The 23,075-nt window shown below is 42.8% G+C and overlaps 1 protein-coding gene and 1 long non-coding RNA gene across 6 annotated transcripts in view; both read left to right on the top strand.

The window, feature by feature from the left end:
* The first annotated feature begins 589 nt into the window (after positions 1-589).
* On the top strand, positions 590-5,617 carry LOC129032075 (uncharacterized). The gene is made up of 3 exons (XR_008501190.1): positions 590-629; positions 4,736-4,857; positions 5,552-5,617. It is a non-coding gene; the product is annotated as an uncharacterized LOC129032075 (long non-coding RNA).
* Positions 5,618-9,483: 3,866 nt separating this feature from the next.
* Positions 9,484-23,075, top strand: part of PLA2R1 (phospholipase A2 receptor 1) — a 127,502-nt gene continuing 113,910 nt past the window's right edge. For all 5 annotated transcript variants that reach the window (XM_054477948.2, XM_063647563.1, XM_063647564.1 and 2 more), the window contains exon 1: positions 9,484-10,077. In XM_054477948.2, the coding sequence (XP_054333923.2) occupies positions 9,675-10,077 (403 nt within the window). In that variant the 5' untranslated portion in view covers positions 9,484-9,674. The remainder of the gene's footprint in view (positions 10,078-23,075) is intronic.

Raw genomic sequence — 23,075 nt, 5'->3', positions numbered from 1 at the left:
GTTGTCCTGCCTTTACAGACCAAACGACTGTTCATCATACATATGTTGATTGATGTCTCATGTCTCCCTAAAATGTATAAAACCAAACTGTGCTCTGAGCACTTTGGGCACACGTCACCAGGACAACCTGAGTCTGTGTCATAGGCATGCATCCTCAACCTTGGCAAAATAAACTTTCTAAATTAACTGAGACCTGTCATAAATTTTCAGGGTTCATATTTTGGTAACCATGAAGGGATTCTGAGTGGAGGTGTCCCTAACCTTTGACAAATCTTCTTTCGGTGCTTGGTACCAGCATGAGCTAACTTTATGGCTCAAACCAATAGGACAATTTGTGGAAGTCTGGGAGCACCCCCTCCAGAGAATCCCTGATCTCCCAAAATTTGGTCAAGATCTAAAGGTTATTTTGCTGCAACTCCCTTTTTTGTTGTTGTTGTTTTTTTTTTTTTTTTTTGGAGTTTTACTTGCTTCCAACAAGGAAGGCAAGTTTTTCTGCTTCCATGACAATGGAAGGCAGGTAACCCCTTCATGGAGTTTGAGCTCACTTCCAACAGGGAAGGTAAATTATTATTTTTTTTCCTGATTCTAGGATGGTGGAGATACATTTTCAGCATGAGACACACCCCTAGGTAAGTAGTTGAACTGGGGTTTTGTCTTGGTAAAAGTTAACAACCAACTGGTCTTAATTTCTCTTTACCGTTAGAGCACTTAGTAATCACATAAGTTGTACAATGGTTTGTTTTGCTTAACTGTTTTTTTGGGGGGGCGGGTTGTTTGGTTTTGTTTTCATTGTTGGGTCTTTTTCCCACTGGGTTTGTTTGATCAACTCTGTCTGACTTGATCAAATCCAATGAAAGTTCCAAATTATGGGGAACAAGGCTTCTGAAGTGGCTAAATTCCCACAAATATAAAAAAAGGTGGTGTGGTAGGGGGGAGAAAAATAATCAGCAAAAGGGAAAAAAAGAGGAAAGATTTTCGATTTTGACTACTAAGTGGCTTTACTTACATAACGAGACCACTTATTTGCTAGCCAGGCCAAACTGAAACAGCAATAGCTATACTTCTGAAATTGCAGCAATTTGTCCTAGCTGAAATATGGTAATGGGACTTAAAAAGATTTTTTTTAAAGAAGCTCAGTGGTTAAAAGTCAGTTTAATTGAAAGCGAACATCCAAGGTGTGTGTGTGTGTGTGTGTGTGTGTGTGTGTGTGTGTGTGTGTGTGTGTGTGTGTGTGTGTGTGTGTGTGCATATGTGTGTGTTTGTATTTAAAATGCCTTCATGTTTTTCTTTTTGTTTTTCTCCTAGGACTTTGTCTTTTTTTGAGCAAAAGTTTTTTCTTCTCAGTTGCCTGAATTCTGTTTTCTTCATTTACTTCTGTTGTCTCTCCTTTCTTTTGCACCCTCTGCTGTATGGGAGACCTAAAATAGTTTATAGCAATGTGGGGCTCCATAAAAAAAAAATAGGGAAGGCAGCAGGCTCCCTTTAGGGGAGAAACCTGTTTTCCCTTATGGAATCATGAGAATGAAAACAGACAAGTTTGTCTCAGCTCTTAAACTGCTTACTTTTGTATTGTGTTTCCTGTTTGTTTGTTTGTTTGTTTGGGTTGTTTTGTGTGTGTGTGTGTGTGTGTGTGTTTTGCCTAAAATAGTTGTTGCAGCAGAGGTTACTCTTGGTTTTTTAAGGAGGAGTGTGGTTTGTTTAGACACTTGGAAATGTCTTTATTTTAAAAAAAATTCTTTTAAGTGCACTGTAAAAGCATCACATGGTCTAAACTCATAATAATTCTTCCTTTTTGGAGACCCAGGATTCAGTGTGAGCTTTGCCCAGAGCTCAGAGATCCTGTTAAAAGATAGGTAGTCCCTATGTAGACAAAATTGGTCTCCTTATACAATCCTGTGATAGATCTCTATAATTTTTTGTCTGATTTGGCATCCATCTTTAATATCCCTCTAGGACCACCAGATATTTTCTCTCTGTACCTTATGACATAAATTTTGCTATTTGGTTTTCACCTGGGTTGTTTCCTTTAAACGCAAATTTAAGGCTATTTAGCTGACAACTGCCTAGGGCTGTGAAACAGTTTATCTAGAATCTGAAAGCCTAAGATAGAAAAAAAAAAGGTTTTTATGAATCTATAAGATGTATTTCTATCAGCATGCCTAATATGTCTTTGCATTTATTTGTTGTGTACACAATGTTTCACTACCGAAAATATATAAAAAACCTCTAATTAATTGGATTAAGAAAATAAAAGCACTTGAATCAAATATGTTATCAGGATAAAAGACTAGTCAAATGCTTTTTCAAGCTTAGGTAACTTAAGTAAAATCTTTAATAAGTTAGCTTTAAAATTATTGGTAAAGTATTGTTAGAAATGTCTTAAGAACTTCCAGCATACATTTTTGTTTGCATTTATGAATCAGGCAATTTCATATTTATCCCCACCAAATACTATAAGTTGTCAAAAATTGGCAGAGGGGTTACAAAACTATAAACCCAGCCCAAATCAGAAAGACCTTTGCTTGAGTAATCTTTAATAAGATATTGATATTGGTTTAATAAAAAATTCTACATCTTGAATTTAGTACAATTACCATATCTTCTGATCTTGTGGCTTTAGGTGGTCTATTCTACAGGCAGTAAGGTTTGTTTTGGGAAAGGACTGTCACAGTCTTTGTTTTAAAGCTAAACTACAAACTAAGTTCCTCCCAAAGTTAGTTTGACCTATGCCCAGGAATGAACAGAACAGTTTGGAGATTAGAAGTAAAATGGAGTCAGTCAGGTCAAATCTTTTTCACTGTCTCAGTTACAATTTTGCAATGGTGGTTCCATAACTTTAAATAATGACAATCACAGTTTTTGTAAATAATCCAAGTAAATGACAAAAAAATTATTAGGTAAATGTAATAGGATAAATACTTGTAGACAAGCTCATCATAATTTAGAATCTAAAGTTATATCAAATTAAATTACATATATTTTATTATTTGGGTATTTTCCCATAAAAATATATTTGTAGGAAAACATTCAAAACAAATGTGTCCTTTAAAAAAAAAAGGTGAACAATTTTTATCTAATTCAAAGCTTATTTAAAGGTCATGTATAAAACAAGGTAAAAGGAACCAGGAAATAAAAGAGATGTAAAGAAAGTTATTAAAATAAAGAGGGGTTTTTTGTGAGAAAGCATAAAGGGAAATAATTTCATATGAGAAAGAATTTCATATGGTAAATTTAGACCTAGAGTAAAATGACTAGTTGCTTAGGAAAGAGGGATGTTCAAAACAAACCAGTAAGTACAAGCATGTCATGAATGATCTGTGTAAGTCACAATAAGAGGATTTATTTTTTTAAAAACCCAAAACTTTTATATGATCAAGTTGTCATATTATTATTTAAGTTTTGGGTTGCTTAGGAAAAACCTGAGATTAAAATTTTTTAATTAAGGTTATTACATCCATCTATCTTTCATCCCTCTGTATAAACTTTTAAAATACTTGTGACACTGAGTTACAGGGCTTTGACTCCTGGGTCTAAAAAGGACAGCAACTCCTACTACATTTTAAACACTGACAGCAATTAAAGCCCCATTTTCAGGCCCTGTAGGAGATGCCAATCAAAATAAACTGCATTCCTAAGACACAGGGCCAGAAATTAAAGCTATTTCAACTCAAGGCCCAGGAACTATCATGGAAAAGGTGGGCATGTGAGATTCTACGGGCTGATTTTGAAAGATAAAATAAGTTCAGTTTCTCTATAAAGTAATCATTAATGTTAAAGGCACAGTGATGCAAGACTAGCATATTGGCCCCTGTGTCAAATTAACAAGGTTTTCTTGAAGGATTAACTGACTCCTCAATAAAGGTTATAAAAGGCGTATGGAAGTTGTATCTTATGGTCGAGATTAAAATTTTATAGATTGCTTATAAAATTTTGAAAAACAAATTTAATTGGCTTCATGCTGTTTTTATTAGAGCTTACTATTTGGAACGTTAAGTCTCCTTTTTCAAAGAATGAAGGTTTTTGCCTTTTTAAAATTCTTGAGTTATCACTTTGGTTAAATGAATGATCTTATTTTGTGATATCAAGAGCTTTAAACCTTTGATATTTGATGAACTTTCCAAAATCAAATTATAAATTATGTCTTTTCCCAACCTAATCAATCCTTTAAGATACTAAGTTCCATAAAATTCAAAGATGACATAGTTTGGTTTATCTGGTATAAATATTATACAGGAAACATTGTCAAAGATGAAATTGTGTTTGGTTTTCTTTAGGCTGTATTTATATAAATATATGGTATCTGTTCCAAAATCATGGGAACTCCTATAATTCTGATATGACTTACTGTACATTATCAGTAATACTTATAATTCTTATGTTAAATTATTGTGTGCCAGAGATGTAACAAAGTTCCTTGTCAATTGTGTCTTTGACCATGGCTGCCCTAAAATTTTTTGTCATCCACAGACAATTGTTGTCTTGTTTTGGTCCTCTTTAGGAGGTGGTTTTATAATCTGCTATAAAAGTCTAACAGGTGTTCTTAAATGCCGGTTTCTGATAACTTTGGAGATTGTGACAGAATAGAGGAAAAACTTTCAGGACTCTCATGGAGAGCTGAAATGTTCATGAATATCAAGCAGAACAGGAGTTAACTATGTAAACTGAACTGATAGAAGACTAATCTTTTTGATTTTTGCTTTAAATGTTGCTGATCCTTTGTTTTGCTTTTTTTCAGAGTCAAGGAAACTTTTATTTTGAGCTATTGACAGCTTTAACAATTTAGTATACTCCTATGAACACAATTTGGAGCATATCTGTTTCCCTCTACTTGATTTCTCCAGAATTTGGAAACTATTTGTGAGTATTCTTAACTTATGGCAATACCGTTATTTGCATAGCTGAAATAAGAATCTGTTTTCATTTTGCAACAGGATGCAACTGGAGACATTGGTTATTTTACCAAAGCTTTAATGGTGTGCTCTCCTTTAAGGAATCAAACTTGACTTATGGAGTCAATAAAAGCCCTTGGGGAAACTGGTCTCATACCTTCCCTGTACAGGGTTCCTGACCTGTGGTAAGTAAAGAATGTCACTTTCTGACAGGCCCAAGAGCTCCAAGTTTATCTTGGAACTTCAAGAGGAAAGGATCACCCAACTCATAGGTATTAGGTGGCACAAATTCATGGCTGGGCTCGGCTTTAAAAAAAGTCTTATCTGAGATTCCTTCTATGGAACAAAGTCCCACCAAAGACAATTTAAAAGCCTATGTAAAAAATAATTATTCTTGCTGCACAGTATGCAAATAATTAGGACAAATATAATCAAGTAAATCAGTCCTACCATGATTTGTCTTTAAAAATGGGAAACTGGAGAGAGAAAAATTATGTTTCAAAAACTGTAGTACACCTGTTGTTAGATTCTAGTCTTGTCTGATGTTTTTTAGTTTTATTATTTTCTACAGTTTGGACTGAATTCTAATTTTTTTTGGCTATAAGTTTTCAAAATAATGTTTTTATTTTTTTTTCCTTTTCCTCCCATTTTTCCTAATTTAGAGTCACTGAAAACAAAGCTGTGCTTTTGTAAAGCTCTGCAAACTGAAACTAGACAACTTGAACTTCAGAAGAAAATAACAGCAACCTATTTACATACATAAGCCACTTTCATATCTGCCTACTGATGTATGGACTTCAGAGTAATGTGGCCTACATTGATTTTCCAAAATGTTTCTTTTGTTTATTGTTGTTGTTCTCCCTTCCTCCCCCTATTTTCTCTTCATAGGACATGAGACTTCACAACCTTCTAAAAATGAGCTTTCCTAATAACTCAGGACCTACCTGCCTAGGAATAAATCATCCTAGCCATGAGATATCAGATAAAAGACTAAACCTGGAACCAGAGACTAATTTGACCAAACGATTTTTTTTTTGAGACAGAGAATGGATCTATCATGCAGGCTGGAGTGCAGTGGCATGATCTCAGCTCACTGCAATCTCTGCCTCTCAGGTTCAAGCGATTCTCTTGCCTCGGCCTCCTGAGTAGCTAGGATTACAGGCGTGCACAACCACACCCAGCTAATTTTTGTATCTTTAGTAGAGACGAGGTTTCACCATGTTAGCTAGGCTGGTCTTGAACTCCTGACCTCAGGTGATCCACATGCCTCAGGCTCCCCTAATGCTGTGATTACAGGTGTGAGCCACCATGCTCGGCCTTCAAAAGATTTTTCAAAAGAAAAGGGGGGAATGTGAAAGAAAAATATCTTGAGCCCCCCAAATCATTAAGCTAAAGGGAAAAGCCAAACTGGGAACTGCTTAGAGCAAACCTGCCTCCCATTCTATTCAAAGTCTGCTCACCAAGATAAATGCATATCTGATTGCCTGCTTTGGAGAGGCTAATCAGAAACTCGAAAGAATGCAACCACTTGTCACTTATCTACCTATGACCTGGAAGCCCCGCTCTCCACTTCAAGTTGTCCCACCTTTCCAGACCAAACCAATGTTCATCATACATACATTGATTGATGTCTCATGTCTCCCTAAAATGTATAAAACCAAACTGTGCTCTGACCACCTTGGGCACAGGTCGTCAGGACCTCCTGAGGCTGTGTCACGGGTGTGTGTCCTCAACCTTGGCAAAATAAACTTTCTAAACTAACTGAGGCCCATCTCAAATTTTTGGGGTTCACAGTCCCTTGGGTAAACGTTCAACAAACCAGGACCCTTTCTTGCTGATACCCTGATTTATACAGTGCTCAAAAAGTTTTGTTAATTTTGACAAACCACAACCTATACATTGAGTTTTAAATCCCATTTTCTTCACTGTCAATACAATTCAAAGTTTAAATATTTTTCTCAAGTTTCAAATCACCCCACACACTGTACAGTAAGTCTTCACTTAACACCATGGACAGGTTCTTGGAAACTGCAATTTTAAGTGAAATGACATACAGCAGGTCCTCAAATAACATTATTTCCTTCACTGTGATTTCATTATGACATTGATGAGAAAAAGAAAATTGGTTTCATTATATGCCATTTTGCTTAAAATCATAGTCTCTAAGAACCTATAGATGACGTTAAGTGAAGACTGACTCCATTTCTTTCAACCTCTTTCTTTTCCTCCCTCATTCCTTCGCTCATTCAGCAGAGACTGAGAGATGACTAAGTGCCAGGAAGTGTGCTGCCCTGGAACTCACATTCAGGTGAGAGATATAAATAATGAATTCCAACTCCAAAGGAGAAGGGAAGCAATGGGAAGCTGTACAAAGGCCAGCAGGCACCGAGCCCTCCCCGCTGTGTTCCCCAGCTAAAGTCCAGAGCCATAATTACCACTAGCACAGCGCTCTGCAGCATGGCTTCTGAGCTCTCCTTTGCTCTTGCTCTCTGCTCCTCACTCCCTCCCCACACACCCACAGCTCCCAGAGGTGAACTTTACAGTGTGTTAGCACTGTGCTAGCACTCTGCATACATTAGCTCATTTAATGCAACCACACAGTGAAGCAAACATTATTATCTCCATTTTACACAGAAGGAAACTGAGGCTGGGGCAAACTAAGTGGTGTGCTGGTAAGTGGCAGAGCTGCCTCATTTAACCATGACCCTACACTGCCTAATGAACCTGAAACACACGTGAGCCCAGGATATGGGTGGTGGTCATTTTCTTGAAGGTTAAAAAGCTCTTTACCACAGATTTCCATTTCAAAGCTGCAATGTTTCAGGAAGAGATTTTTTTAAAAAAAGAAAAAGTAGCTCTTTTCTGAGTGTTCTAATGGTTGAATAGAAAATACGGGGTTGGTAGGCCAGGAAGCTGTCATCACCTCTCTTCATTATACTAATTGCTCTGAAGATGAAATAAGGTTTGTTTCTCCCTTCTTATCCTACTCACAGTCCTAGCTCTGCTACTTCAGAATAGCATCTGCTATGGGTCAAGGGAGGCTTTTTCTCCCCTCATTATATAGAGACTAAAACAGGCCCATAGCACGTGAATAACTCACCCTGGTCCACAGCCAGTGAGAGGTAGCCCAATGTCCCAACAACTGTCCTCATTCGTCAGGGTGCCCCAGTGGCTGCCTTTATTTCAGCCAGGCATGCCTCACTCTCTCCCATACAAGCAGTTCTCACTCTAACCTTTGTATAATACTTTTTTTTCACAATTTCTTCCCATCCTAGAACAGCCTTTTCCTCCCAATACCCACCATACTATCTGAGCATATTTAGGCCTCTACGCCCACTCCAGCCTAGTCTCTCTCCCCTTTACTGTCACTGCCCTGGACCTCACCAGAGATTAGCATCAGTGTCCTGTTTTATGACCTAATTATGTCATGTGCATTGCACTTCCCTGCTGCAATACATGCCAGCCTGCTCGGGCAGGGCCAAATCTTCTATTATAATACTACGGGGATATTCCCATAGCAATGTAGTTCTGAGGCCATAGGAGAGATGGATACATAGTTTGTGGCAGCATCTCTTTTCTGCATGTTTTCAAGCAGGGATGCTGAATTCTACATGTAATGATATGTTATAGACTCTACACACATTGGAACCTCTCACATCCTCTCAACCCACCTCTTACTCCAGCCCCCTCTGCAGCCTGTTTCCCCCAGCTGTCTCCCTCCCCCCAACCCTCTGAGAAACAACCTAACAGCGCCTCACCTTTTGCCATGCTATGCACCCAGGGCTTCTCAGAGACAAGGTATAGGACCATGCCTGAAACTCACCACTGCTGTAGAACAGTGCAGAGGAGTTAATAACCCTAGGATCTCCCTTACCAACAGGGAAGGATAAAGTCCATGGATAAACGCTTGCCCGTTTTGTCCTCGACAGACAGTTCTGAGGCTCTCCGAGGTTCCTGCAGGACTGAGCACCTTTTGTTAAGGCAGTGGCCAAGGCAACCACTTTCCCTTCTTCCCCATTTGGCTCTGACCTTCAATCTTGCTCCCTGCTAGGCATTTCCTTCCTGGCTCTGCTTTCTGCCCCTCCCCTCCCCCTCTCTTATGTTTTAATGACTAATGTCAAGGTCCCGCTGAGGAAAGGTCTTATATGAGCCTGTTCTCAGAATATTAAACGCTTCCAGTGTTCTGCTGGTTATTTGAAGGAGGACAGTTAGAACGACTACATTCTAGCCAGGGCTGTCCTACTTACTAGAGAGTAACTTTTGCTGGATTAGGAAGTAAACTAGAGCAAAGCACTTCGACTTTCTGCGCAGGGTTTCTCAGCTGTAAAAATGGGATAGTAGGGACCCCGGCTACTTTGCGGGGCTTGGGGGATCAAAGCAGTTGGAAAGAGGAGGTTATTTCAAAACCGAAGGAGCTGAACAATAGAAGAATCTTCGGGTTACTCTGGGGCAAGAAAGGTGGAGACCACGGCGTGGCCCCTCAGGGGTCTCCAGTGCTCCACACGTCAAAGGAGTCCAGGGCCCTCCCAAAGCGCCTGCGTCGCGGAGCAGCTGGGTTCACTCTAGGCTGCCCGCTGCAAACCCGCGGTGTTTACCAGAATCCAGGTGGTTTGCAAACCCGGATGTCAGGCTCCTTGCCCTGGAGATTCTCAAATTGCTCACCCACAACTCCTCTTCGGCTTCCCCCAGAAAGGAGAGAGCGGGGCTGCAAGCGGGAGGAGCGGAGAGTGTGACCCGAGCAGCCTCACTCCCCCTGTCCCCACCCCAAAGGCAGGAATTTCTGGGATGGGCAGATGGCCCACCCTTCCCCCTCCTCCTTCCCCAAGCCGCAGTGGGTGGAGCGGAGAAAACCTCCGCGACTTTCCCGCGTCCCAGCCCAGAGCCCCGAGTGTCCGTTCACTGTGGAGACAGGGGTGGCGGAGTGGGTCTCCAGGGCTCGGGGCTGGCGAGGCCCCCGGAGGGGTGGGGCGCGGAGGAGGCTACGGATCCGCCTCCGCGCGGCAGGGCCGGGTGCTTGGGGCGCGGCTCTGGGCTCCCGGGACAAGGGGCTCCCGGCGAGCCCAGTGGTTAGCGATGCTGCTGTCGCCGTCGCTGCTGCTGCTGCTGCTGCTGCTGCTGGGGGCGCCACGGGGCTGCGCCGAGGGTGTGGCGGCGGCGCTTACCCCCGAGCGGCTCCTGGAGTGGCAGGGTGAGTCTCCCAGGGTCATGGACTGGATCGGTACGTTGGGGAGGGGGGTCGGGGTGGTCGAAGGAGAGGAAGAAGGGGTGAAGCTAGGGTCCAAGCTGGCGGGCAAGGGCGGCCGCGTTTGTAGGGGTTCGTGTGTCAGCAGACCTGAGCATGGGGGAAGGGGTGGTGTCCTGCAGCCTCTTGTCTAGGCCCAGCACCCCACTCCCGCGGCCCGGCACCCTCCTGGCTCCTGCGGGGGCGGGGGCGCTTGGTCTCGCAGGCAACTCCTCTCGGCTCTGGCACCCGGAGCCAGCCCGGGATAGGAGTGTCGGAGAAGTTTCAAAACGGAAACTTTCCGAGAGCTGTTTATTTGGGACGATCACATCTTGGATAAATGATGGCAAAAAGATGGCTCAGTTCGTCCCCTTGCAAAGCAAGCGCTCAGGGTCTGCGTCGCCACCTGGAGAGTGACCCCCAAGCCAGGCCTCCCCAGTCCATCCCTTCCTGAAGGAAAACTTTTTTTGTTTGTTTTTTGAGACAGGGTCTTGCTCTGTCGCCCAGGCTGTAGTGTAATGGCGGGATCTCGGCTCACTGCAGCCTCCGCCTCCCGGCGTCAAGCGATCCTCCCACCTCAGCCTCCCGAGTAGCTGGGACCACAGGTGTGCACCCCCACGCCCAGCAAAATTTTTGTATTTTTGGTGGAGACGGAGTTTCACCATGTTGCCCAGGCTGGTCTCGAACTCCTGGGCTCAAGTGATCCGCCCACCTCAGCCTCCCAAAGTTCTGGGATTACAGGCGTGACCCACCGCACCCCGCCTGAAAACATCAGGCCAGGTGAGGGAGAGAAGCCCCAGTGGCTCCATGAACTGTGTAATCTGAAGCCTTTATGCCTTAGTCTCTCTCAGTGGAAAAATGGGGTTCAATTCAGCAAACACTTATTGAGCACCTACTACACATGAGACTCAGAAGGATGTGTAAAGAGATGGAGGAGATTTCTGGCCTGCAGGGGCCCGCATTCGGAAATGGGCCACCTCAGGCAGAGAAGCCTGCGCCTAAGTGCAGAAGTCCATATATGCAAGTAGGAGGGGGACAGGAGGGAGTTAAATATGCCAAGAGGAGCCTCCAGACAGCCTCCATCCTCTCTGCCTTTGGAGATAAGTTTGGAGAGAAGGGGTAACACAAGATGTGATCAATATCTGCATTCACATTTTTTCCTCCCCAGTAGAATATGTCTACATTTTTGAGGTAGTCTTTTCTAGACTGTGTTTCCTAAGCTCCCTGGAGGCTTAATCCGGGGCAGGTAGAACAAGATCATTCTTATTCTAAAGTGACCAAAGTCAAAGATGCTCTTACCTTCTTGGTCAATTCAGAAAATTGCTCCTGTAGATGCACATCTGATCCTGTAGTATGTATGATTACTTCCCACTAAGTTTACCATGCAGTGGTTATTCCTTTGCATTTTAAAATGTGGGTTTTGCCTGAGCACTAGGTGGTAGAACAGGGCAGCAGCCCACAGGACAGAAGTTGGACTGGGCCACACAGAGAGTATGTGCTGGTGATCCTTCAGCGAAGGGCTAATCCCTTCTATATGTAGCAGACCCAAATCTGGCCTGAGACAAATTCTCATCAGTGCCTTCTTTTTAGTAGTCAAGGGCACTCTGAAATTAGAGCCATCTGCTAGCCCTTGTACCTACCAGGTGCAATTTGCACATCTGAAAAGGTTGACATAGTTGGCATAGAGATTCTTCAGATATGAAAATGCTGCTGCTGATTTTCCAAGGAGCACAGAGGTTATGTACCATTCCTCGCATAGGCTCCCTCCCTGACTCCAGTCACCTGCATCAGTAGAATTTCAAGTGTAAGCTGGACAGGTTTGAAGTCAAGTTTTTACTGTCAATACAAAATGGAAAAACAAAATCTTAACATTGAAAAGGGCCTGAGGCATTGTCTACTCTAGCCCTCTATTCTTCAGATGTGGAAGTTGAGGTGGCTGCCGTGTAGTTAGCTATGCTTTGGGGTGCCTCAGTTTACTGCTGTGTTCACTGTACCAATTGACTCACTTTAGCCACGATTGACATCCACAGAGCAACTGAGAGAAAAATACACACTCATTTTCATTTCCAATCCACTAATAATGGCTATATAATAATGCACAGCAGATTATACATACAGCATTTTTTATCTGAATTGTTTGATATGTATTATTTGTAGATCTGATATGTATTACAAGCATGCCAGCCTTGGGAGACAGATGATGGATTGTATTGTGATGATTTTACAATGATTTATCAATAATTCTTGATATGGTTTGGCTATGCCCCCACCCAAATCTCAACTTGAATTGTATCTCCCAGAATTCCCACATGTTGTAGGAGGGACCCAGGGGGAGGTAATTGAATTATGGGAGCCGATCTTTCCCATGCTATTCTCGTGATAGTGAATAAGTCTCACAACGTCTGATGGGTTTATTAGGGATTTCTGCTTTTGCTTCTTCCTTATTTTTCTCTTGCCACTGCCACGTAAGAAGTGCCTTTCGCCTCCCACCATGATTCTGAGGCCTCCCCAGCTATGTTGAACTGTGAGTCCAACTAAACCTCTTTTCTTCCCAGTCTTGAGTATGTCTTTTTCAGCAGTGTAAAAATGGACTAATACAATTCTGTATTCAAAAGTCAGTATATACAATATTATATAGTAGTTAAGTTCTTGGGCTTCGGAGCTAGACGATCTGAGTTCAAATCCTCACTATGCCATTTACCATCCGTGTGCCCCTGGACAGGTACTTTGCCAGTCAGTAGCTCAGTTTCCTCACCTGTAAAATGGAGGTAGTAATAGTACATATCTAAGTGTTGTCCTTTTGCTGCCCTCTCACCATGGCGCCCTCTTCCTCTGGCCAATCCAGACATTTTGACAGGTTGACAGCCCCATAACAATTATTTACTACAGTGCACAGCACTGTACTTGGAAGGTCTGAAGCTCATCTCCTCCTACCTCTAGTTCAGGCATCCCCAACCTCCAGGCCACCTACCAGTTTATGGCCTGTTAGGAACTGGGCCACACAACAGAAGGTGAGCAACAGTGAACAAAAGAAGCTTCATCTGTATTTACAGCTGCTCCCCATCCCTCACATTACTGTCTGAGTTCCACCTCCTGTCAGACCAGTGGCGGCATTAGATTCTCAAAGGAGCATAAACCCTATTGTGAACTGTGCATGTGAGGGATCTAGGTTGCGAGCTCCTTATGATAATCTAATGCCTGATGATCTGTCACTGTCTCCCATCACCCCAGATGGGACAGTCTCGTTGCAGGAAAACAGACTCAGGGCTCCCACTGATTCTACATTATGGTGAGCTGTATAATTACTTCATTGTATATTACAATGTAATAATAATAGAAATAAAGTGCACAATAAATGTAATACACTTGAGTCATCCCAAAACCATCCCCCACCCCACCACCCCATTGGTCTTTGGAAAATTTGTCTTCTGTGAAACCAGTGGGGCAGAAAATGTGGGGGACATTTGCTCTAGCTGGTTATTCCAAGGAGCCTGATTGTAGTTTGTTTTCCCTGATCAGAATCTGAGCCCTTCTTCTAGCAAGTGCTAAGACATGCTAACTTCACTCACTCAAGTACTCCAGATACAAAGAGGACAGAGGGGAGAAAGAAGAAGGGGATGGAGCATCCTGGTGAAAACTGGGCATAGTCATTGCTAAAGGAAATGATCGGGGGCAAGTAAAAGGGTTTTGAAGCTTTGTTGACGGTTGAAAAATGATAAATGTGAAATGGTCCCCCACTAATATATCATAGGAGAGTTTCCTTCTGTAGTGCTCAGCTTTCCAGAGCAGGAGTGGAAAGAACCTAAGTCTGTGTCAGTGCCTGGGGACACTCAGGGTAGGCTCTTCTAAATGACCAGTGATCAAAGGAGGTGAGGGTGCAGATGAGTGTGTGGTCAGTGTGCTTGCCACCAGGTCCTATCTGGGGAGAAGAAAGTGAAACAGGGTTGGGTGTATGGGGTGTCTCTCGACATGCTGCGCCGATGGAAAGAGGGGTAGGGGCTGATGGCCTCAGTCGTTCATTATCTGTCAGGCAATATGTGCTTTATCTACCTGTTTTAGTTGGGTTCATCCAAAAGCAATTCCTGAGACATGTTTTCATTAGGGTGCAAGTAGTGTTTTTTTTGGAAGTGATTCTAGAAAGCATGGTAAGGGAGTGAGGACATGAGACCTGGGAGGGAAGAAAGCCACCACAGGCCACTGGGGCTCAGTTTCACAAAGGACCCTTTGAGGAACTGTATAGAACTCAGTGGACCCACCGACAGGCAGGAAGCTGAAGTATTTATCCACCAACTCCCACCTCTCATTGACTAAGGTCACTTCTGGGGCATTCACCCCCTGGTGCTCCTGGTCTCTCTCAGGCAGAGAGCCACAGAAACTCAGTGGAAGTGCACGAGGACTGTCTGCAGGTGAGTGAGCTCCAGGTTAGAAGGTGTGAGGAGGAAACCAACAGAATCTGCTACCCACCTCCAGATTGGGGAGGTAAAAACATGAGTAGGATATGACACTGGCCCCAAGAGGCTGAGAGTCCAGGGACAGATACAGAAACATAAACAATTACAAAAAAAACAGCAAGAGAGGTCTTATGATAACCAGGAATGAGCAAAGTGCTGAAGGCATGCAGAGGAGGCTCTGGCCTGGGGAGCTGGAGGCTCATAAAAAGACATTTGTTTTCCTAAAGGATAAGTAGGCAGTTACCATATAGGAAAAAGGAGACTGAGCATTCCTGGGAACACGTATTTCATGTGCAAAGGCACAGGATCACAGGTCAGGCAACAGTAAAAGTTCAGTGAGCTGAAAGTTCCCTTCTGAGCTGTTTTGGATTCAAGGAAAGAGGCCCACTGGAGGTCACTCAGGTAAATGTGGAGTTGGTTGTGGTCCCAGGATCTCAAGGGGGACCCAGGACAGGTTCTTCAGGGCAGCCAGGCCTCCTGGGAAACAGGCACTGGCCACTGACATGAAGCATTACTTTATCTGTTTCTCTCTGTCTCTGGGGCTCTGTGGTGGTTCCTGCTTGGTTGTTCTTTCTGTTGACTGTTTCTTTGGCTTTGACTAGCAAGACTTTCCTGTGCAGCTCCCTTAGCTTCCTGGGAAGAGTCCCTTAATTTCCTAGGAGAGGGGTCCGGTTACATTCTTCACAGCATGCTAGCCGGTTCCTGTGCTCTGCCCTCAAGTCGAAGGCCTTCCCCTGGCTAACTGGCCATGGTAGAGGCAGGAGGTGGACACAGGGATGGATGCTGCTTCATCCAGGGCTGTGGATGGCGTGGACCACCAGAGTAGGGTCCCAGGCAAAACAAGAAGCAGTGACATGTCTATATTTGGAAGCATGAGAGAGATAAGGAAGAGTTTGGTTGGAGGCACTCTGCTTCTGGAAAAAGTCTGGCTGAGTGAATTGGGTACTGCTGAGAAGGGCCCTGTGGGTTTGCACAAAGGGGAACCAGATTGCATGTTTAAGTTTAGAAGTGCCATGTTCAGTTTGGGACTTGAAGAGGGCCTCCTGTCACCTTGAAGAGGGTAATTCTGGAGGGCAGCAAAGAAACTGTCTGGATAGTTAAAGCTGAGCTAAGTCAGTCCCAATAGGAAGATTGAGAAGCAGAAAGTTTGGGTTCAAGAAACAGGGTTTAAAAAGAGGAAAATATGTATTTAAAAACAACAACAAAAGAAAACAGTTAGTGAAAGTTAGATGAGGGAAAGTTGCAGAATAGGAGAGGTAGTGGTTATAGAGTGCAAAATCCAAGTTCTGGAGATGGACCTATTCTTGGTAGTGACCAGATCCAAGCTATGTTTGTGGGAGTGGTCACCAAAGTGGAGAAGAGGCAAAAGAAGGTCCTCACAGCAGAGGAGGTCAAGGAGCCCAATGTCCAGAGCAAAGCTGAAGTCGAGTAGAGTTTGGGACTCTTTTGTCAGCAAGCCACAATAAGAAATACATTTTACATCACAACCCACAGCATATAGGTCTACATATGTATAACTGAAACAATGTTTCATTTTTTTAAAAATACCCTTACCTAATATGACATGCTGCTACCTTTCCCCCTGTTCCATTCTGTTTTGTTTTGTCTCGCTGGTCATAACACATTCAGTTGATTTCATGACCATAAATGGGCCACAACCTGCGGTGGGGAAAGCATCGAGTCAGAGTGTTGGGTCATCTGTGTGGAAACTAAAGTGGCTTTGGGCTGTGGAGAATAGCGGGGAGGCTGCTGGTATCAAAGCCATGGTGAATGTGGGGAAGAGTGGTTCAGGGCAGAGGGCCCCAGTGGCGAGGAAGGGGGGGTAGCTGCCACCTTCTGAAAGAGGGCGATGAGAGCCACTACCTGGAGGTGGCAGTAGGGAGAAGCTGTAGCCCTGAGATTTCCCGCATAGCTTCTGTTTCTAATACAAAGGTAAAAATGCCCCTCTACTGCTTGTAGTATTTTCTGACAGCTGGGGAGTCGTTACTCTTTGTTGTTTTATTTACATTGACACGTCTCCTCACCAAAACAGGTAGGCAATATTAATACATACCCTTCTTTTACAGATGAAGAAGGGTTAAGTAACTTGTGCCCACAGGAGCTTGCAGCATGGGGATTCGAACCAAGCACTCTGCACTAATGCAAAGGATCCCTGAATAGCCCTGTGACCCCATGGTATGGTTCATTCTGTATCCTGCTGCATGACAGGAGCATGCGATTTGGTTTCACAGCAGGAAGAACAGGAGGCCAGCCTCTTGCTCTCTGCAACTCCTCCTTTTCCAAACCTCTCCTTCCACGTGTGGGAGTGATATTTTCCTAAAGCAGAAATGTGCAAAGCTACTGATTCATGTATTGTTCTAGGCAATTCTGATGTCCCTAGGCAATGAGCCATTCTACTAATCTGGAAACGGAATTTCAGTAAAAGCGTGATCGGATAGTGGTTTAGCTGCCCTTCCTGGCCGTGAATCATGCTAGCCATCTTGACTCCATTTCTCCCATTTCTGTTTGTCATCCCTCAGCATTTCTTCCCCTTCATACTTTTCTCATCCTGCCTTCTCTGCCTGGCTCCTTTCCTGGCAAGCCTTTGTGAGTCAGCATAGATATCCAGTTTTCCTGGTCCTATTTACTCTTTCTTGTTAAGCTTCTAACTCTTTTCCTATTGTTGGTTGTCACAGTAACTGATGCCACACAATGCAGGTTCCAAGCCCATGACAGGAAAGATGGGGCCACACAGATAGTTTGGTTGTCCCTGCAGCTCCCCTTCTTTGACCTAATAATCTGCTTATTTATATCAAGTTTTCTGAAGAAACGGTCCCCTTGTGTTGCCTCTTGGGAACTCAATCCTAATGCAGCAAATCCTCATGTAATCTATCAAAGTAATCGATTTAAGACATTTATAAACCCTTCCCTCCATTTTTTTTTTAAGAAATTATCCTTGAGAGCCTTTTGGAGATGTTCCAACACTTAGTTAGGAGCATAAATTATATTTTGAATTGATCAAAGCAAAAAGAAATATTATTGTTCATAAAATAAACAAAAGTACACCGTATAAACACTATATTAAGTCATTTAGGGAAAAATATTTTATAAAGCCACTCAAGAAAATTAGAAAATTATGATTAGGATATCTGTAACTTGGGTTCTGTGACACAGAGCTAAACAAGACAGAAAAGTCATAGCCACTTGGCTTTTTAATTTATGATACTTTCCAGACAACTACAGTTCCAAAGAAATATGGAAATAAAATAGTGTTACCACTTCTAGCTTTTAGTATTCTGCTCTTGAGAACTTTTCAATTATGAAAATATAAACAGGAAACTCAAAGTAATTATTTAACTATAAACATTTTTTCATTTTGCTGCTCTTTGGCACCATTCATATTCAAAGTTAAGATTGGCTTTTATTTTTATTAATATTTATAAAGTGATCATTATGACTGAGATATTCCCTATCAAGGTCTTGTGAGGCCAGCACTATTATTTTTTTCTTTTTATTATAAAATTTAAACTTTTTGTAAAGAAGGGGACTTGCTATGTTGCCCAGGCTGGTCTCAAACTCCTGGTCTCAAGCTGTCCTCCAGCCCCGGCCTCCCAAAGTGCTGGGATTACAGGTGTGAACTACACACCCAGCCCCAGCATTACTATTAAACCCATTGTGCAGATGGGAAAACCAAGGCAGATACTCTTCAAGTTTTAAGCAGTTCTGCCCTAAAAGAAGTGCTCTGTAGTTTGCCAAGGGCTTTTTTACCTAATGTTAACCTTGTTCAAATGCAAACAAGGAGAGCTTCATGGGGATGTAACCAGTGCAGTTGTACAAGGCCCTATACTCAGAAGGGCCTTACTTCCACTTAGGGTTTAAAGCTCCGTGGTTTGGGGTCTTGGGATTCGTAATCATTTCTGTCTTTGAATTTGTGTGCTGCGCGTGATGTCCAATGGAACAATGGAACTCGAGCCAGAGGTTTGGAGCCTCTGTTCAATTCTGCCTGGTGTCCTCTGTCTACCTCCCAGGATGGGTTCTCAGCTGCCTCCTCCCAACTCCTGCCCCACAATTGATGCTGCCTTCTGCACACAGTGGCAACCAGGTTGCATTGAAGTTGGCAGACTGGAGGCCTGGGCCCTGGGAGTGGATGCCTTGTAGCATTTCAGGGCAGTGCAAGGCAGTATTTGTCACCACTGGACTGATATCACTTCTGTGGGTTCTGTGAGGGCTGAGTGGGAAACTCTCATGTATCCTCAATCCAGGTACTGGATTCTAAGCACGTTATAGCTCAGAGGTTGCAATCTTGTGGGCCCAAGGGAAAGGGACATTGACTTGATTTCCCCATGTCCAGCCAAAACCACGTATTTTCATTGCACCTTGGACCCTGTAAATGATGTAGACAGCCTGAATAAGAATGATAGGGATGGTTATGATTTGAATTGTTTCTCCCCCACCAAATTCGTATAAAAATGAGACTTTACTTGGAGATAGGGTCTTCACAGAGGTAAACAAGTTAAAATGAGGCAGTTAGGGTAGCCCTAGTCTATTATGACTGGTGTGCTCATAAGAAGGGGAAACTTGGACACAGAAATATGCATAGAGAGATGATGTGAAGAGACAAAGGGAGAAGATGGTCCTCCAGGGACCAAGGAGAGAATCCAGGAATCCATCCTTCCCTCATAGCCCTTGGAAGGAACCATCCCTGCCACACCTTGATCTCATGCTTCCAGCCTCCAGAATTATGAGAAAAGAAATTTCTGTCATTGAAGCCACTCAGTTTGTGGTATTTTGTTATGGCAACTCTAGTAGCAAACCGATACAGGGACTAACACTTTATCTACCACTAAAAGTTGTTTTTTTGTTTGTTTGTTTGTTTGTTTTTGGTTTTTTTTTAAAACATTTCTACCTTGCACTTTAGTAAATGATTTTTCTTTTAATGGGCATACTCTCAAGGCAGCTAAGATGGATAGCTCATTGTAAGCACTTTTGTTTTTAGTAATGCCATATCATTTCCAGAGTTGTTTTGGTTGATGATGGAGTTGTTTTCCGGTTTTGTTGGTTTTTGTGACCCAGTCCTTGAATCATTTCCCCCCGGGCTTTAATATGCAGGCATTTGTGAGGGCATCTTAACAGTGTTCTGTCTTTTTGTCCTTGCCCTAACTTGCACTTTGTAATGAGGCGCCCTTTTGACTGAGATGGTATCTTTTTAACAGAGTCTATAAGATAATCACAGAGCTGCTGTGAATAATGATTTTTACACCAGCAATGTCTGTTAAGTACTTTCCAGTTAAATAGAAGCAAAACAATGGGAGAATAGACTAAAAGCTAAAAGGAAGAAAAATGTTTTCAACTCAGTTTAAAAATTCATTTGTAAGATACAGAGGTCTAGCAAAGAATCACGGAAGAGAGATTTTCTGCCAGGGTCAGCAACTGCTAAATGAGGACAGAGCAGGAGGACAGAGGAGGGAATGGGAATGGCCAGGGAGTGGCAAGGACAGTCTGAAAGGGTTAACCCCTCCTGGCACAGGGGTTGGTAACAGGCAATTTTAAGCCTCACAGAACTGCAGTCCAGTGGCACTGATTATGCTGGGTTTCATTTTTCCCACATGTGAGAAAGACTATTGTGTGCCTCATGGAACTTGGAGAGGCAATTTGGTGAGATTAGAGAGAAAATGGAAGAGAACATGTAAAAAGATTTAGCAAGAGTGGTCCACGGCCCTGTGGAGATGGTGATCATCTAGGTTCAGAAGCTGTAGGAGAATAAAGAAGGCTAAGAGTTAAGGACAATGCTAGGACAGGGAAAGAGAAGAAAGTTCTGAGACAGGACAAAGAGGTTTTTTAAAAAATGTACTTGGGTAACTTTTTAGTTGATTAATAGAAGGCAATTGACAGGAACTCAAAAGTTTCAGAATAAGAGACACATGAAAACTCAGATGATTTGAGATAAAATGCACATTTCCATGCAGAGAGAGGTAGGAAGGTCTGGCCCACTTTTCACTTTGTTCCGTGGATCTCTTCTTTGAAGAACCATGCACATGCTGCTTGCTGCAAGCATGAGAAATTCCTCACTTATTGGTTTGAAAGGTCATATTAAGAATCCAGATTTTTTGCATCACTCGGCCATGAATAGGACTTGATTCAGCAGCTTACAGTATCCCTTCCTGCTACAGAGTAATCTTAGGAACACAATCAGCTCTGAATCCATTGTTCACTAGGTGGAACAGATAGAGACGAACCCAAATTTGTGAAGCTGGAAAAGGTCAATACATCTCAAGAGAGAAGCTGCTCACCTTCAGATTGGTTACAGAGGAGAGATGCCCTCCCCATTTCCTTCTGGACTGCATCCCTGCTGAAACCTAATACTGTCAGAACAGCAAGGAAATGGACAGAGTCAAGACAGGCTGCCGGGCAGGAAGGGCATGAGCCCAGCACTAGCTCTGTGGGTAGATGGAGTAGAAGCAATTTCAAACCTATGGACTGGGGTAGGAGATTGAAATTGGGTTGCAGCCTGCATGCTATGGCTTTCTAATAGCTTGTCTTAAGCATTGCACTTGATGTAAACCATGCACTGGAACTTTTCCTTCCAGTTCCCTTAATGGAGCAGCACAGAGACTGACTTTATGTGTATAGTTGGATTAGGTGAACACCTTCATGGTGTAATTTATTGAATACCAGAAAGTCCTTTGTTTGCCTAAAATGCCACCATTAAAATTGTTGTTTTATTGTTTCTTTAAAGTGTTTTTTGTTAAAAATGCAGAAACTTCACAAAGGCTTAAAGTACAAATCTTATGTTACTTAACACTTCAAACCTTCATTCAGCTAGTTCTAAGAGAAGAGCTGTCTAAAGCTAAAGGGAACACTAAAGGCAAGTAGAGGTGATCAGAAGGGGTACAGATTGTCAAGTGCAGGAGCCTCAGGAGAAACTTCCTGTAGGTACCTCCAGTCTGCTGTTCACACAGACAGATCAAACTGTAATAATGGCCCCAGGCTTTAGACTCCAACCTCATGGCACCCCCTTTTGTTTATATCTCCTATGTCAAAATATATTTTGGCATTAGGGTATAATTTCTTTCTGTGCATTTCAGGGATTCCAAGGGAGAATGTGACTTCCTTGCAGGCAAACACTATGACATATATATCCTTCTGTCTGCAGGGTTCCCAAACCATGCCACATCAAGCACTTGATAGATCTTTGTCGTCTGAAATTTCAAGTCACCTACTTCAAAATGTTTGGCAACAATCTATAGCAGTTTATTTTCTTCTTTCTAAGTTATAAATGAATGCATGTAAGCAAAGCTACACCTGGACTGAATATAGTAGATAGATATAAATTCTAAGACAAAAATGGATTTGGAAAAAAAAAAAAAGTGAAAGAATGGTTCAGTTAAATAATCTTTACAGTTCCATCCAGCTCTGAAGTTCATGGTTCGGGGTTTATGGGTGAAGTGAGTCTCCTCTGCCACACCTGTCTTCCTTCCAGCACTGCCCTGCTTTGTCCTCCCTAGAAAGTAGGCAAGTACATGTGTGTGCACACTCCCTGCTCAGAGTCTGGTGACACTGAGGAGTCTTGTCCACCTCACATGTGACATCAGTTGAAGAGCCAGTTCAGGGTCTTAAATTTGGGTTTATTTTCTTTTTCTTATTGGTTATCACTTGGTTTTTTAAATCTTTTAAAATAAGTGTTTATTTTATTTTGTTTTAAGTTCCAGGATGCATGTGCAGGATGTGCAGGTTTGTTGCATAGGGAAATGTGTGCCATGGTGGTTTCCTGCACCTATCATCCCATCATCTAGGTATTAAGCCCACATGCATTAGCTCTTTATCCTGATGCTTTCCCTTCCCCTGCCCCTGCCACAGGCCTCAGTGTGTGTTGTTTCCTTCCCTGTGTCCATGTGTTCTCATTGTTCAGCTCCCACTTATAAGTGTTATCACTTGTTTTTAAGAACTTGTTTTATTTATTTGTTGTTTGTTTGTTTGTTTTGAGACACAATCTCGCTCTGTCCCCCAGGCTGGAGTGCAGTGGCACGATCTTGGCTCACTGCAGCCTCCACCTCCTGGGTTCAAGTGATTCTTGTGCCTCAGCTTCCCGAGTAGCTGGGAATACAGGCACGCACCACCACGCCCAGTTAATTTTTGTATTCTTAGTAGAGACCTCAAGTGATTCACCTGCTTTGGCCTCCCAAAGTGCTGGGATTACAGGTGTGAGCCACCATGCCCCACCATTAAGGGCTTATTTTAAATGCAATTATAATGTTTTCTTTGGAACTGATGGAACTCCCTTCTTTTCATTAGCTAGGCAAATTCCCATGATTCCAGAACAAATATATACAGTTTCAAAGAACAGATATTTAGGCAAATAATTTCTCTCTATCTCTAGCATCTTACCCAGTGTCTGTGAAGTAGCTGGCATCCAATGAAAGCTAGTTGAATGAATGAATGTTCCATATGCAGTCATAAAGGTAATACCCTAAACTTCGGTTTAAAAGTTGATCAATGAAACATTCTCCTCCCGCTCCTTAGAAGAGTACACATTAT

This window comes from Pongo pygmaeus, chromosome 11 (assembly GCF_028885625.2).
Source record: "Pongo pygmaeus isolate AG05252 chromosome 11, NHGRI_mPonPyg2-v2.0_pri, whole genome shotgun sequence".
NCBI lineage: Eukaryota > Metazoa > Chordata > Mammalia > Primates > Hominidae > Pongo > Pongo pygmaeus.
This window is presented reverse-complemented; position numbering and strand designations above follow the sequence as displayed.